General features: G+C 41.7%; 1 protein-coding gene across 2 annotated transcripts in view; it reads left to right on the top strand.

Moving 5' to 3' along the window:
- The window catches only part of tango6 (transport and golgi organization 6 homolog), a 29,929-nt gene that overhangs the window by 14,490 nt on the left and 1,245 nt on the right, over positions 1-14,194 (top strand). For both annotated transcript variants that reach the window (XM_080437679.1, XM_080437678.1), the window contains 4 exons: positions 1,326-1,383; positions 1,578-1,736; positions 9,786-9,937; positions 12,254-12,367. In XM_080437679.1, coding sequence (XP_080293805.1) covers positions 1,326-1,383; positions 1,578-1,736; positions 9,786-9,937; positions 12,254-12,367 — 483 coding nt within the window. The remainder of the gene's footprint in view (positions 1-1,325; positions 1,384-1,577; positions 1,737-9,785; positions 9,938-12,253; positions 12,368-14,194) is intronic.

Raw genomic sequence — 14,194 nt, 5'->3', positions numbered from 1 at the left:
CTGAACCACTGAGCAAAGGAGGTACCGCTGTAATGTTATTGATCCGGGTGATGGTGCAATGAATCATAGTCAGAGTAATAAAAAAGAAGGTACGCTTTGTTTGACCACTTAAACAAAAAATATTACTGGGACCACTTCATAAAATTGCAGATTAATATTTCATATCCAGGAATTGTAAACACTTCCACTGACTATCCCACTAACAAATTGCCCACAATTTCATACATTGCCTAATATAAGTTCCAGCCATACTGGAATATACTGGGTTTTGACTCAGTCTTGTTGAAAATAACCTCAGTCTAGGTTGGCCTTGATTGATGTTCATCCCAAGGGCTTCCTGTCCTCCGTGCCTTGTACAAATACCTTCTAGTAACAGGGCAGTAGAGCTCTGGGTCAAGTGTGTGTATAGAAACAATAGAGGTTATACGTTGGTCTTTGTCTTCACCTCCTCAATGTGCGTGTGTGTGTATGCATTCTATAGGTAGTTTTCCATTGTCTCTGTCTCCTGGGACTGTATGCATGTGTGTTTGGGTGACTAGAGTATGTTTAATAAATGAGCATGTTGAACCTGTGCCCCCAGGGGGGATGAGGGGATGCTCAGCATGTGCCCTATTATGCGTTATCTTATTATTTTCTCCAGCTCTCTGTCGTTTGGCTTCTTTGGCACAGCTCTTTTATCCAAGCCACTATTTTATATCCATGCTTATCTTTGTCACCCCCACCCCATCTCATTTAATCTTCTGCCTCACCCGTCCTCTTCTCTTTAACCCTGCATCTCCACCATGTCACCCTACCTGGGGTTAGAGTGGTTTATTCCCTTTGATATTGGTAGTGAATGTGTTTCAGTGCAAAAGCTGTGCTGTTCTCCATTGCTGGATTGAGCACAGACTAATTATTTGGTCTGTATTTCTAAGGCTTTTACCCTAAGAAACATTATACTGTAGATACGTTTCAACAACTGCCTGCAAATCAACTGGGACCCTCTCATGTACCTTATACCACCATAGCCTCGGAACTGTCACTGTTCCAATTCCAATGCGGCACACTGCTCACATTTTCATTTTATATATTCCCATTCTACTCACTGCATCTGCTGCTGTAATGTACTCTGCCTCTCAACAGCACCTTCCACCTGCTATTGAGTGATCTGTGAAATCTGTGTCTACTTAATGCATTCTGCCCCAGCTATGGTTATGCTCCACTATATTGTGTTCATTTTCATATACTGTAGCAGCAGCAGTAAATTCCTAATGCAATAGAAGCAACAGGCATACGTATGCTTAATGGGATGATTTGTTCATCGTGATAATTCTTTTTGTATCCAGCTCTTCTTGGAAAACCTGGAGCATGAAGACTCGTTTGTGTACCTGTCTGCCATTCAAGGTATTGATCTAAATAAGATATCCTGATTACTCTTTGCCAGTTAATTTAGATACTAATGGACCTCACAAAAATGTCATGGTCATTAGAGATAGATTTTCATATTTTTCATATACTGTAAATATTTCTTCAACGGAAACACATAATTGACTTGAAGGCAGAGCAGAAAGAATATCAGGTCTCATGTCCTCCTGTAGGCCTGGCTGTGCTGTCCGACTCCTTTCCTGAGAGGATCCTGCAGAAGATTCTGGAAGACTTCCAGCATGGCCCGTCCCTCCCCTCCTCTGACAAAGAGCGCTCTCTGGAAACACGGCTCAAAGTAGGAGAGGTCCTCATGAGGGCTAGCAGAGCTATGGGTGAGCATCCACGTACCAACATGCACACACACACACACACACACACACACACACACACACACACACACACACACACACACACACACACACACACACACACACACACGCACACACAGGGGTGTACTGGGCATATGCCTATGCCCGGTGGGCCGACCATAAATGGGCCGGTGGTCTGCAAATGATTAAATAAATTATAATAATTTATATATTTATATAATTTTATATTTATATAATTATATAATTAAATTATATAATTATATAAATATAAAATTATATAAATATATAAATTATATATATTTTATATTTATATATTTATATATTTATATATTTAGAAAAATATATGTTTCCCCCCGTTTAACACATTGGGTGCCAAAACCGTATATATACGGTTTTGCGCATACTAACGTTGAGTGCCAAAACCGTATATATACGGTTTTTGAAAAAAAAAAAAAAAAAAAATACTTTTTTTTTTTTTTTTTTTTCCTTCACAGCAACAGGAAATATCACTCCTACAAGATTTAGACTCCAATCCACCTCCTGGTTAACTTATGACTTCAAAAACCTGTATCTCGGCTCCTGTGCACTTTTTTTTTTTACAATGTTAATTTAACTATTTTCAACTGGCTGCAACTATGGAATGGATTTCCGAATGTTTTAAATTTTTTCCCCCCGATTGTACGAGACCTGTATGTGTGTAATGAGGGGATCACCGTGAGGACGGTGATCACTGAAATTCTTTTGTGACTACTTGAAAAAGGTTCAAAATGTTTAAAAAGTCCTGGCACTCAAAGTATAATATTTTAATAAACCTCTGGCACCCAATGTGTTAAGGATCATTACGGTCATTTCCAGGTTGCGCGGCCTAATTTATTTGAACCCCATTTAGGATAGTTACGGTAATGTTTGGGCTGGGTGGAGAGGCCCAATCCTTCAGTAGCACGGCCCACAGAGCTGAGAGACATCACATGATTGGCCCACTGGCTTGTCTATCATCTGAATACCGGCCTAGTGGCCCAATCACTGGCTACATTGGTCCAGGAGTTCCACCCAAACATATAACAGCTGATCTACAATCCCACAACGCGTCGCTGCCTCAACGCGTTGTGGGCTTGTAGATCTTCTATGTTCGGTACGAGACACCATTGTGTGACGAAACATAAATAAAGACATGCGTCTGGCAGAAAGAGAGAGAAATAGCCCTAATCTGATGGGACGGCTGGCTGACTCTTGTAGAAGGATAGTTTAGCATGTGAAGAAGGTGATGTGGTGACTGGGGAGCACAACAGAGGACTGTTCCTTATCCAACATTAAACAGAAAAACTCTGCATGGTGCAAGTAACTATGTCTAGATATCCAAGTATGGCAAACAATAATAATCCTATACTAATAGGCTTATATTAACCACTTAAGCCATATTTTATACTTTAGTCATACGATTATGTCACACAAAAATAACTATCTACAATCTCACAAGTCAGTGTCATTGTAATCTCTCAAGAACAGATTCTGCTCTGCGTTTGAATCTGTCGGGGAGGTTCGTCATAACGTGTGCGCACTGGGCTACAAGTGGGCATGCCTTCAGATCAGGAAGCAGGCAGCGCTTTACCCAATCAAATGTAGTGTCCGTCGATCCTTCCCCTCTCAAAACCAACCGAAACTAATTTAACAATAGCGTCCGTGGAGCAGACAAAACCACGGAAAGATATGAAAGATATTCACATTTTAACTTGCTCTTTCATCATAGAAACAAGTGGGCTTATAACCAAAACGATCCATGTTCTCTGGGAGAAGTGGTGTTAGTGTTCCGTGTAGAAATATTGTTAGTGGGAATGAAAACATAGTCGCACCACCGGAAGTGATGCGCTGAAGGCAGACCAAAACCCCGGTTTCCTTGCGCACGGGTGCTACGTTTTCTTCCTCCCAGAGCCAACTGAGATAGTCAAAAACAGCAGAGGGCGCTGTTTTTCCTTTTCATTTGGCACTGGGTTCCCAGATTGGTGTCATTGTGATGAGGTGTGTCCTTACAGATCTGCTATTTTTGCAATTAATGAACATTTCTGCCAATAATTACATGATAAGTGTCCACCATGTTAAAAAAATATGGAGATATGAAGCTTTTTCTCAAGGCGTTATCATTGGAGTGTTTTTTTTGGCACGGATCCACATCCGTCCTTTCCATTTTAGAGACTCCGTGGATCATCCCAAAGTTGCGTTAGAGCACCCCATGTGAAAAAAATAAAAATAAAATCTCGGTTTTGGCACTCAAGGTGTTAAGGGCATGTGCGTTTGTATGTGCCTCGACGGAGCAGGGGTCACGCGGTCCTCTGTGTCCCCCCACTTTTCATAAAAAGTTTGGGAAACACACAAACTTCATTGCTAACATATGGTAACTATACCCTAATAATTTAACTGATAAAAAGTTGTCATCTAACAACACAACACATCTAACAACACATCAAAGTGCTTATTTTAGTTAAAGTCTGAGGTGTCCATAGTCCATTTGGTTACATGTGTGCGCTATTTGGAGCTACACCAAAACGGAATGTGAGAGTCATGACGTCATCACTGTCCCCCCACTATTTAACCCCTTCCGGCGTGCCTGGCGGTAGGGTATCTGCGCGCCGGTTGTGGTGGGCCGGTCTGGCCAAAATGTCACGGCCGAATTTATGTCCCCCCGAATGTATGTCCCTTATGTGCCCTGCGCACACATGTGTTATTGTGAGAACATTTCAGCGACTTAATCACACATAACCCTTTATACTGTATACTTCCTTGACCGGAGTCCCATAGGGCTCTCTAGTAGGCCCTTTTGTCCCTCTAGTCGACACTACATTTCTTTGCCGAAAATAGCCGCTCTACATACAGTACACAATTCTCTTTTGTTATTGTGAGAACATTTCAGTGACTTAAGGACAGTACATTTAACAACAGCTATTTATAAATACCCTAACCTTAATCAGTGTGTAATTGTAACTTTAAAAGTAATCCCCTCTCAAAGTAAGGGCCCCCAAAAATGTTATCTTGTTTTTAGTATAGGATGACATGCAAGGACATTTAACAGAAATAAGGACTGTACAGTAAGTAGGTTGGAGTGGCTTATTGTCCGTATCCGCCGAGAACGAGGGTGTCTATCCCATTTTTAATGCACTAGACCCCTGGGAGATGGAATGCTGAGGTGGAGCGCAACACCTGCCACCAGCTCCCAGTAATTACCGCACATCTTATAGTCGTTACCCACGCTGTGCTACTCATACGCTGAGTTGACGGTGCCCGGGAATGAACCCAGTGAACCCAGTGATCCTGCTCCATTCACTTCCTGGTTAAAGTATTTGGGAAATATTCTGTATCTCGGCTCCTGTGTTTTACTATGTATCTTTTGGTGAGACATGATATTTTCAATGGTGTATAACAAGCGAACGGGAGGTCGCGATGACCTTTTTTTTTCTTTTTGTGGAAGCACAGTGAAACCCTCTGTGATTAGAAACCATCAGGGGATCGATCATACGGGAGATAAATATTCTGTGACTACTAATCGCTGGCACTATGGGCAATTATTTTTTTATTTACTTGGCACTGAATGACTGAAAGGGGAAAAAAAGAAAGAACATGTACTGTATTTGTTAATTTGTTAAAAAAAATCTTGACATACAGATAAAACGTGATACAGATAATATGAACTTAAAGTATTTTCAAGTGGGCCCTGATTCAAAAAAGGTTGGGAACATCGTGGTCTTTAGTACATAATCTTACCATTTGGCTCATAAGCAAACAGATTTCTCATCATGCCTGGCCTCTCATCAATCAGAATCCAGTGTGGTGGTCCTCCTGGGGGTCCTTGTTGTGTATATATATGTGGAAGAGCAGTTAGACCGCTGGTTCCCACGACATGTCCAGGTGTGCCTTGGGATTTAGTGACAACCACACATTATTATTATTGCAACTACAAAAAGTAATGCTTTTTTCCCTTTTTTATTTATCATTACTTTGTGCACACTCATTTCTCAATACAGGGGAAAATTCTATTCCCTAAAAATAGATATAACCACTTTCAACTTGGCATCCCTATTTTATGCATTACCATTATAGGCTAGCATTTTACATTTTAATGTATTTATTGTATTATTTTTTGAAGAATTTTCCAAAATAGCAGCATCTACAAGCTCACAACATGTCACAATGCGTCACATTTGACCTTGTAGATTGGCTATTTTAGCTATGAATAGAGTTGTCCCTTGAGATGTGTTGCCCTCTGGTGTGCCTTGGGCACAGACATTTTGAAAACCACTGCGTTAGAGAGTACAGTCAGTTACCTTTCTGCATTGCTCCAGCTAATTTTGGATGGTCTGTGCCACATGTTGACACTCCAAAATAGAACTGAACTCTGAGAGACGTGTGATGTGTGAAGAGGTTTTGACACGTCCAATTGACGCTTCCAGTGTGGCTGCGGCCGTTGTAAACAATGTGTTGGATAGCACGCACGTCTGACCCTTGCAGTGTGTCAGGGCCTTTATACTTTCTGATTGTTAATGGGTAAGTAATTACACCTGACGTATTATTCTCTCTACTCATATACTACGTATACAGTATATGAGTTCACGCCCCCACTTCCTGATTTCTCCTGATGGCAATCAAAACGTTGATCTCTGCAATAAACAACAGTGTGCGGATTCTATTATTAATTTTATGCTGATCTTCTGTTTGTCCTGCACCTGATTGCCAGAGTGGATATGCGTGCTCTACATTTCTTATTTATAGAAAGCCAAGAATCTCCTCTCTCACACAGTGCACTTAACTAATGTGTTTTAGGGACATCCAGCTGATTTAAGTGGAGCAGCTCACCCAGAAGCCACAACTCCCATTTAAAAGACATCCGTTTAATTCCAGGGGTGATACTCTAACCACCCAATGAAGCGGTTATGTTTTGACAGGAAGTTTTACTCCAGCAGAAAATGGTGATTGATTGGTTTAATGGTTCACAAACATTATTATCCCCCACTTGGAAATTCTGTGGCAAGCTCTCCCAAAATTAAACATCTGCTAACAGGATAAAATACACAAAATAAATGTGATGATCTGTGCAAATGAAGTATTCTCTTTGTCAACACCATCAACACTTCACCACAGATATCTTAAGCATCAACATAATCAACCATGAACTTTTTTTTATTTTCTTTTTTTCTTTCCACGCTTTTTCCCCCGTTATTGATAGTCAACAGTGTAGGAAATAGGGAGAGAGAGTCAGGGAGTGACATGCATGCAGCCAAGGTTCGCCGGGCCCGGGACTCAAAAAATGACCGGGCCAATTAGTGACTGCGTTTCAACTGCTGTCCGTACTCCGTACAACAGTGAAAAGCATCAACATCTTTTTCTGATTTCTCATACTTGCTCCCCATGGGCTGAAGTCCAGACTGATACCGGGGAGGAATGTGAGAGTCAATCCACGTTATCAGTCTGGCCAATGCCAGGCTAATCGACACCCCTTCCTCATCAATTAATATGACAGTCATAGTCACTTCCCTGCCACCATCTCATTGAGCACATGAGGAATTCGTTGGCTGGTTAGCTGGCTAAGTTTAACAGTTGATGGAGTATTTGTGTCTGCAGAAGAATGTGTTACTGTGAATGATTAGATAGCAAAAATACATGCACATTCCATTGTCCATTACAATGTGAGCTGTATCAATACAAAGACAAATATGTAGATTAGAGTAGAAGGAGCCATTCCGCACACCAGATAGCCCCCATTAACTGGATTTGATCAGTGATGTTTCGAGCAACACAGGCTCTTCCTCAGACTTCTTTATGGTTATCATAAAGAAAAAGTACATCCACATATAGCCACAACCCACGCAGTCAACAAGAACGTAGACGGGATAGTTTGAATGAATGGACCTCCTATGAATGGGCTGTTTGTTAAAGACACATAATGTAAAAGTGAATGTGCCTGTTCATGTATATGTCCATTATATGGTTTACATGCATGTTTGTCTGTGTTACTTAGCTTAGTGTCGGTAGCAATTAGTCGGTTACCACCATGCCACAAAAGCCACAATGCATGCTTGTTTTCTGCTTAGCACTCCGTTTAGAAGAGACTCAGTGTATTGAAACCGATCCCTGATAGATCTCCCTGTTTTGGCTTTTTTTTACCCGCCCCGCTTATACAGTCTGCCAGATTGCCATCGTACCACTTCCCTCAGACAATCAAGGGGTTTATAACCCTGTTGAGCGATTGGAAAGACCTTCAGCCAGCCAGTCAGCCAGAGAAACAGAGCAGTGAGGCTGTGTTTGTCCCCACCCTGTGACTGTTCTCCGGTCCCCTCTCCCTGCACCCCAGTCCTCACCCCAAAAGTGGCCAAGTTTGTTTCTTGCCAGGCTGCCATTTGTAACTGGGAACGTACCCTTAATTGAATTTGATGGTTCAATCAATGTTTAATTGAAGATTGGCTCGGCCCAGTTGATTTTCTCCCAGTAGCTGGCTGATTCTACTTGCAGAGATGCACAGAAAACTACAGGGTCTTAGGCATCAAATGAGGATCAAAAGTAATGCTGGCGTTATGTTGGCTAAATAAAATCCATATTTTGGGAGCATTTTTTCTCTCCTCAGCACAGCTACTGTATAGTTTGCAAATAATAAGAATTTGAGTGCATACGTATGCATTTGGGGGGACAGCTGAAGTGAATGTCTTTGCCTTTGTGTCTGCCTTTGTGTCTGACTGTGTATGTATTTGTTTGTTGCATGTTTGTGTCAGCATCTTAGAGAGAACGTTGGCACCCTGAAAGGTTGGATCTAGGACAAGTTGAATAGTTCTGAATGTCATAGCTGTGTGTGCATTTGCTTTCTTTTGTCTGTGTGTTTCTCTCTGTGTATGTCTGTATGTGTCCTCTTTCTGTCTGCCTATTTGTGATTGTGTGGGTGTGTTTGTGTGTTTTTGGGACTGGCCAAAATAACCAGCTGTAAGGACCTAGGCTGAGCCTGGCCTCATGGGGCCAACAGCTCTTCCCCAGTGCTGCCACCCATCGCCACTGCCACTACTACTATTACAGTGCGAGGCACTCTCCATGGATGCTATTGGCTCCATTCCCTTGGTGCTTGGTTGGGGTAGATGCTGGCACAGCAGTAGTGCGCTCTCTCAGTCTTTAGTCTATCTTATTAGTCTTTCTCACGACCCCCCCCCCCCCCCCCCCCCCCTCTTTCTGAGACATGAAGACTCTTTAAACCTACATGTAGTTTAGAGTTGTGGAGATGGGTGTTGGCTGTTTTAGTAAACCTGCCGGAGGGTGCAGTCATACCGAACTTTGGTTCTGCATATGCTGACGGATTTTGCCAATGCTTTTCAATGGGAACTGAGCGGTTTGTTGCCATTCAAGGATTTCCCCCCAAAAAACGCTCCGTTCCCATTGTAAAGCATTGGCAATCCGCCCGCATAGGCAGAATTAAGATTCGGTGTGACTGCACCCTGACTCAGCATTTCCCGGAAAAGAACTGCTCAGCTGAATGCTTGGCTAGGCAAGTCACACCTGAACGAGGACAGACTCGCACACACACACACACACACACACACACGCACACCTGGGAAAACCACCACAGTGCCCCTCATCTGGCTTTCCTCTTCTATATAGTGTTAAATGCAAATTATCTACATATAGGTAGGTATACGTTGATGTTTTTAACAGATTTATAGTTATTGTCAGTAACTGTGGTTGAAATCAACCACAGTTACAATGTTTTCTCCACAAAATGTACCGATATTGATTAGTTATTGAGGTATACAGCTTACCATTTTGACACTTCAGCTGATCGCTGTGCTAAAAACGTACACTGGAATGATAACCCCAATTTATACTTGGTTGCACGCCAGCGTCGCACCAAAAATAGACAAACTATACTGTAAGTGCACAATGTGTCGAGCTGTGACACTTTGTGAGGTTGATTTCCACATGGATGCCCAGCCACTCAACAGCGACTTGTGAACATCTCCGTGCAACAGCTTTTAGTGCCACCAACCTCTACCTCTTCTCACGCTTTCCTCGGTTCTCGTCCTCTTCCAGGTGAGCTGACACCACATCTGGGACGGCCACTGATTGGAGTGTTCCTGCAGGGGACTAGGGACAGGGACCAGACGGTTCGAGCCAGCTGTCTGTCTAACCTGGGAGAACTGTGTCAGAGGCTGGACTATGCCCTCGGACCCCTAGCTCAGGAGGTGAGGGGGGAACACTACTATTATTACTGGTTCACTCAATTGCAGCAAACAGTTGCCGTCACATTCACCATCTACTTACCCATTTAATGGCAGGACAAAGGGAGAGGAGGCCGTTTAAATGGCGCCGGTTGTACTGCATTTCAGTCATGGACCCTTTGCCTCAGTATCAATTAATCGTTGAATAGAAATATTGGGTGGAGACATACTGTATTAGGTGATGGTGAATATTGGTACGTTTTCCAACAACTACACAAGTGAGTGCAGCTTTAACACCAGTTAAAACAGTATATACCTGTATATCTAACTACTTTTGTTCCGACTGCCTTTGACATAAAAAATAAATAAACATCAACATTAACATTAAGCGTAAATGCACTTTCCATATTAATTTATGCACTTATTTAATTGTTTTATTATAATCATTACTATTATTTATTGTTAAGATGTATGTTTCTCTGAGCCATGTCGCATGACAATATCTGTCACATTATTGGGACAGTAAAGTGCCTCGGTCAACAAAGTATATAGGGTTTAAGTAGTTACGGTTTAGGGGTTATCATTATGTGTCTCAGGATTTTTCAGAATGTGTGTGTGTGTGCCCCTAGGGACTTTGCGCCCTGGGCAATTGCCTTGTTTTCCCAGCGCATGCGCCGCCTCTGTGTGTATACATACATACGTACATACATACATGTGTGTGTGCGCGTGGTACATACATATACATACATACATTCATATATACACTTTAGTGTATAGGAATGGTACAGAGAGGAGCGGCTATGATGTCCTCCCACCTTTCTTGGTCTTAGTTGGCAGAATGTGTGAGGGAGGGAGGGAGGGAGGGAGGGAGAGTGCAAGAGATTAATGTGCATGTATTTGTGTGAGAGCAGATATGCGGGCTGCTGCAGTGGTCAGAGGCTTAAATAAAGATGGTGTGTGTGTGTGTGTGTGTGTGTCCGTGCACGTACGGGCTTGCTGAAGCTTGGTGTCATGAATAAGCAGCACTGTCAGTCTGTTGGAACAGAATGCTTATTCATGAAGCTGCTTTCTGTAACAGCCACTCACCCTGACCATGTATCCATGTATCCATGTGCGTGTGTGTGTGTGTGTGTGTGTGAGAGAGAGAAAACGAGCGGTCAAGGGAACATGTTTACTTAAATATCAATACATCAATCGATCCAGTACAGTGGTAGAACTGACCTCAGCATACTGTCACTCACGTTTTTGCTGCATGTCTGTGCATGTGTCACGTGCAAGCTGTGCTTTGCCTCCAGGTTATTGATAAGCACTAAACACAAATTGTATCGTAGAACCCTGTTACCCCATATTTTGACTTGACATATTTTGATATTGTTGCCTATCAGTTTTGAAATCGATTTAGATATTGTTTTAGTGAATGAAACGTTATTTTGACCCATATGTATGGTAGAGTATGTTAATGCAATATAACTAAGCTCTGTAGTGGTTGGAGGCGGTCTGGGAGCTCTCCTCCTGTGTTTGGGTAGGACACCTAATGGTAGACAAGAGGCATTACCTGAAACTCAAAGTGCAATATCTCCCCTGCCCAGTGGTGTAAAGTAACTAAGTACATTTACTCAAGTACTGTACTTAAGTACAATTTTGAGACATTTTTACTTTACTGGAGTATTTCCCATTCTCAGTACTTTTACTCCACTACATCTTAGAGGCAAATATTGTACTTTTACTCCACTACAATTATTTGAAAACTTTAGTTACTAGTTACTTTTCAGATATAAATTATGACATTATAAAACATACATTAACCAATTCAGCCCTATTTTATACCTAGGCTATTTGAAAATAGCAGATCTACAAGATCACAACGCGTCGCGTTGTGATCTTGTAGATCTGCTATTTTCAAACATTTTAGTATTTTAGTACTGTAAGTACATTTTTGTACTTTTACTCAAGTAAATTTTGATTTCCAGACTTTTACTTGTAACAGAGTACTTCTATATAGCAGTATTGATACTTTTACTTAAGTAAAACATTTGAGTACTTTTTCCAGCACTGCAAAGCGGGCTTTCCATCTTAGTCTCAGTGGTAGAAATGTTGTCTCCCGTTTAGCTGTAGGTTTGATATCCAGCTCAGCTTCTCAGATAAAGGATAAAGGTCACTGATGATGAGGCAGGCTGAGTCACCCCCTGCACCTGACCTTGGACGTCACAAATTATGAGCCTCACCTTTACCAGGCCATCTTCCTCTGGACAAAAAGCCCAGAATAAGGAGGCTAGGGTTCATGTGGTTAATCTGGTTGAATTGGTCTGATTTGAAGAAGACAATGTGTGTCATCCTCAGCTGAGCGGCTGTCTGACTGCGCTGATCAAGACCGAGAAGGAAGCCGAGGTGAGGAGAGCTGCCGTCCACGTTATCACCATGCTCCTCCGAGGCCTTAGTGACAAAACCACACAGGTACACACACACACACACACACACACACACACACACACACACACACACACACACACACACACACACACACACACACACACACTATTCTAATATTCACTATTCTTGTGAGGACATCAACATTTTATGATTTATTTATTTTTATTTAACCCTAACCGTAAAGTCAACAAGCTCACAACATACATATCACAACACAACGCATTGTGAGCTTTTAGATCCGAAACTAATTGAGTATAAATCATGTATTACTCCCACCCTTACCCCTAAACGTAACCTATAAATGCCTAAGCCTAACCCCATTCTGAATCTTTTCCCAATTGTAAGCCTAACTTCAAAACATATTTTTTCTTGTGAGGTTGTCAAAAAGTGTCCTCACAATGTCAATTTTTCAAAGTAGTGCAAAATTGTGCTAGTACAAGCACACGTGCACATACAAACACACAGCAGATAAATATTATGTAACTTTCTATTTTAAATGTATGGTTTATATCTACAGTGCTTGCTGGGAATTTTCCCTTTGACTATGCCAGGGGTAGAGGGTTAGGTTCAGTGGGTTTTTAAGTGACACTGTATGATTCACAACCTTACCATTCTGAAGATGTTTGTCTTCTTTTCCAACATAACAAAGCTCTGACCTACGCTCATATATAACACTGAATGTTAAATAACTGCCAATGTCACTGGTTCATGTCAGTCTAGCAACTGTTGTCGGAATTTTCCACCAGGAGAGAAAGCTCTAATCTTTTGTTTCAATTTATTTATTTATTTTCATTGACAAAAAAATACATATACAGTACATGACCTTATTATTATTCGTCAAAAGGACCTTTTGGAAGAAAGTGTTAAATTAAGTGCTGAACATTGAATTGTTTTGGAGAGCTGTGATTTACAACATCACTTATTGTGATGATGTAATTTAAATGTGATTTCCAACGACGAAGAAGTAGTGTCAGTGATTCTCAACCTTTTTCATTTCAAGGACCCCTAGTTTGATATGCATTAGGCCACGGACCCCATTTGATATGATTTTTATCTCTGGGACCACAATCTAAGAGAATGTGTATATCAGTCATTTAGCTGGGGACACCCTGGAGTGTCGTGCTTAAACGCATCTGTGTGTGTTATATCAACAAAGACACAAGGCCAAAAGTTCAGCGGGGTCTGTGAGGACATTCCTTCGTTACCGTGGTTTCAGAATGTCGAGGCCATCAGAAGTCAAGATGGAAAACAACGTCAAATATAAGTTGGCAGAGCTCTTTCTTCAAACTTGGAAATGGCCTCACACCCCATGCCGTTATCTTTCTGGTACACTTTTAATGTAGAAACCAGGTTGTCCAAAATAAATACAAGTTTGTATTTGGGGCAGTAGGGTCTGTTTTTAACGTTAAGAGGCTGTTGTTACACATGTACACATGTCCTGTAATCTAGTCCCTCGTTCCCTTTAGTCATTATCGCCATGATAATAGACTTCTCTGGCTGCTTCTCACCAAGCACAGGAAAGAGGGTCACTCCAAACACTGTGTTTTAGACACAAAACCATGTTCTCTCTTGGTGTCTCACACGCCTCATGTCACTTTTAACCGTTACGTTAGCAGTGGAAAGTCTGTGCTCATTGTTGGCATCTGGATTCCAGTGTTGTTTTTAGATAGTCCTGCAGAGTCGAGGCCAAGACAACCGTGGTCCTTTGGCTTGGATTTATCAGACCCCTGAAAGTAGTTCCATTCTAGGATTACTGGCTAGGTCCTCCAAGACCAAATTAACAATGTTAAAGGTGATAATAAACTTCAAAACATTTCTGTTTCCCTACAATTTCAAGTATGGACTAAACTG

Source organism: Gymnoscopelus braueri, assembly GCF_963280865.1.
Source record: "Gymnoscopelus braueri genome assembly, chromosome: 9".
NCBI classification, from domain to species: Eukaryota; Metazoa; Chordata; class Actinopteri; order Myctophiformes; family Myctophidae; genus Gymnoscopelus; species Gymnoscopelus braueri.
This window is presented reverse-complemented; position numbering and strand designations above follow the sequence as displayed.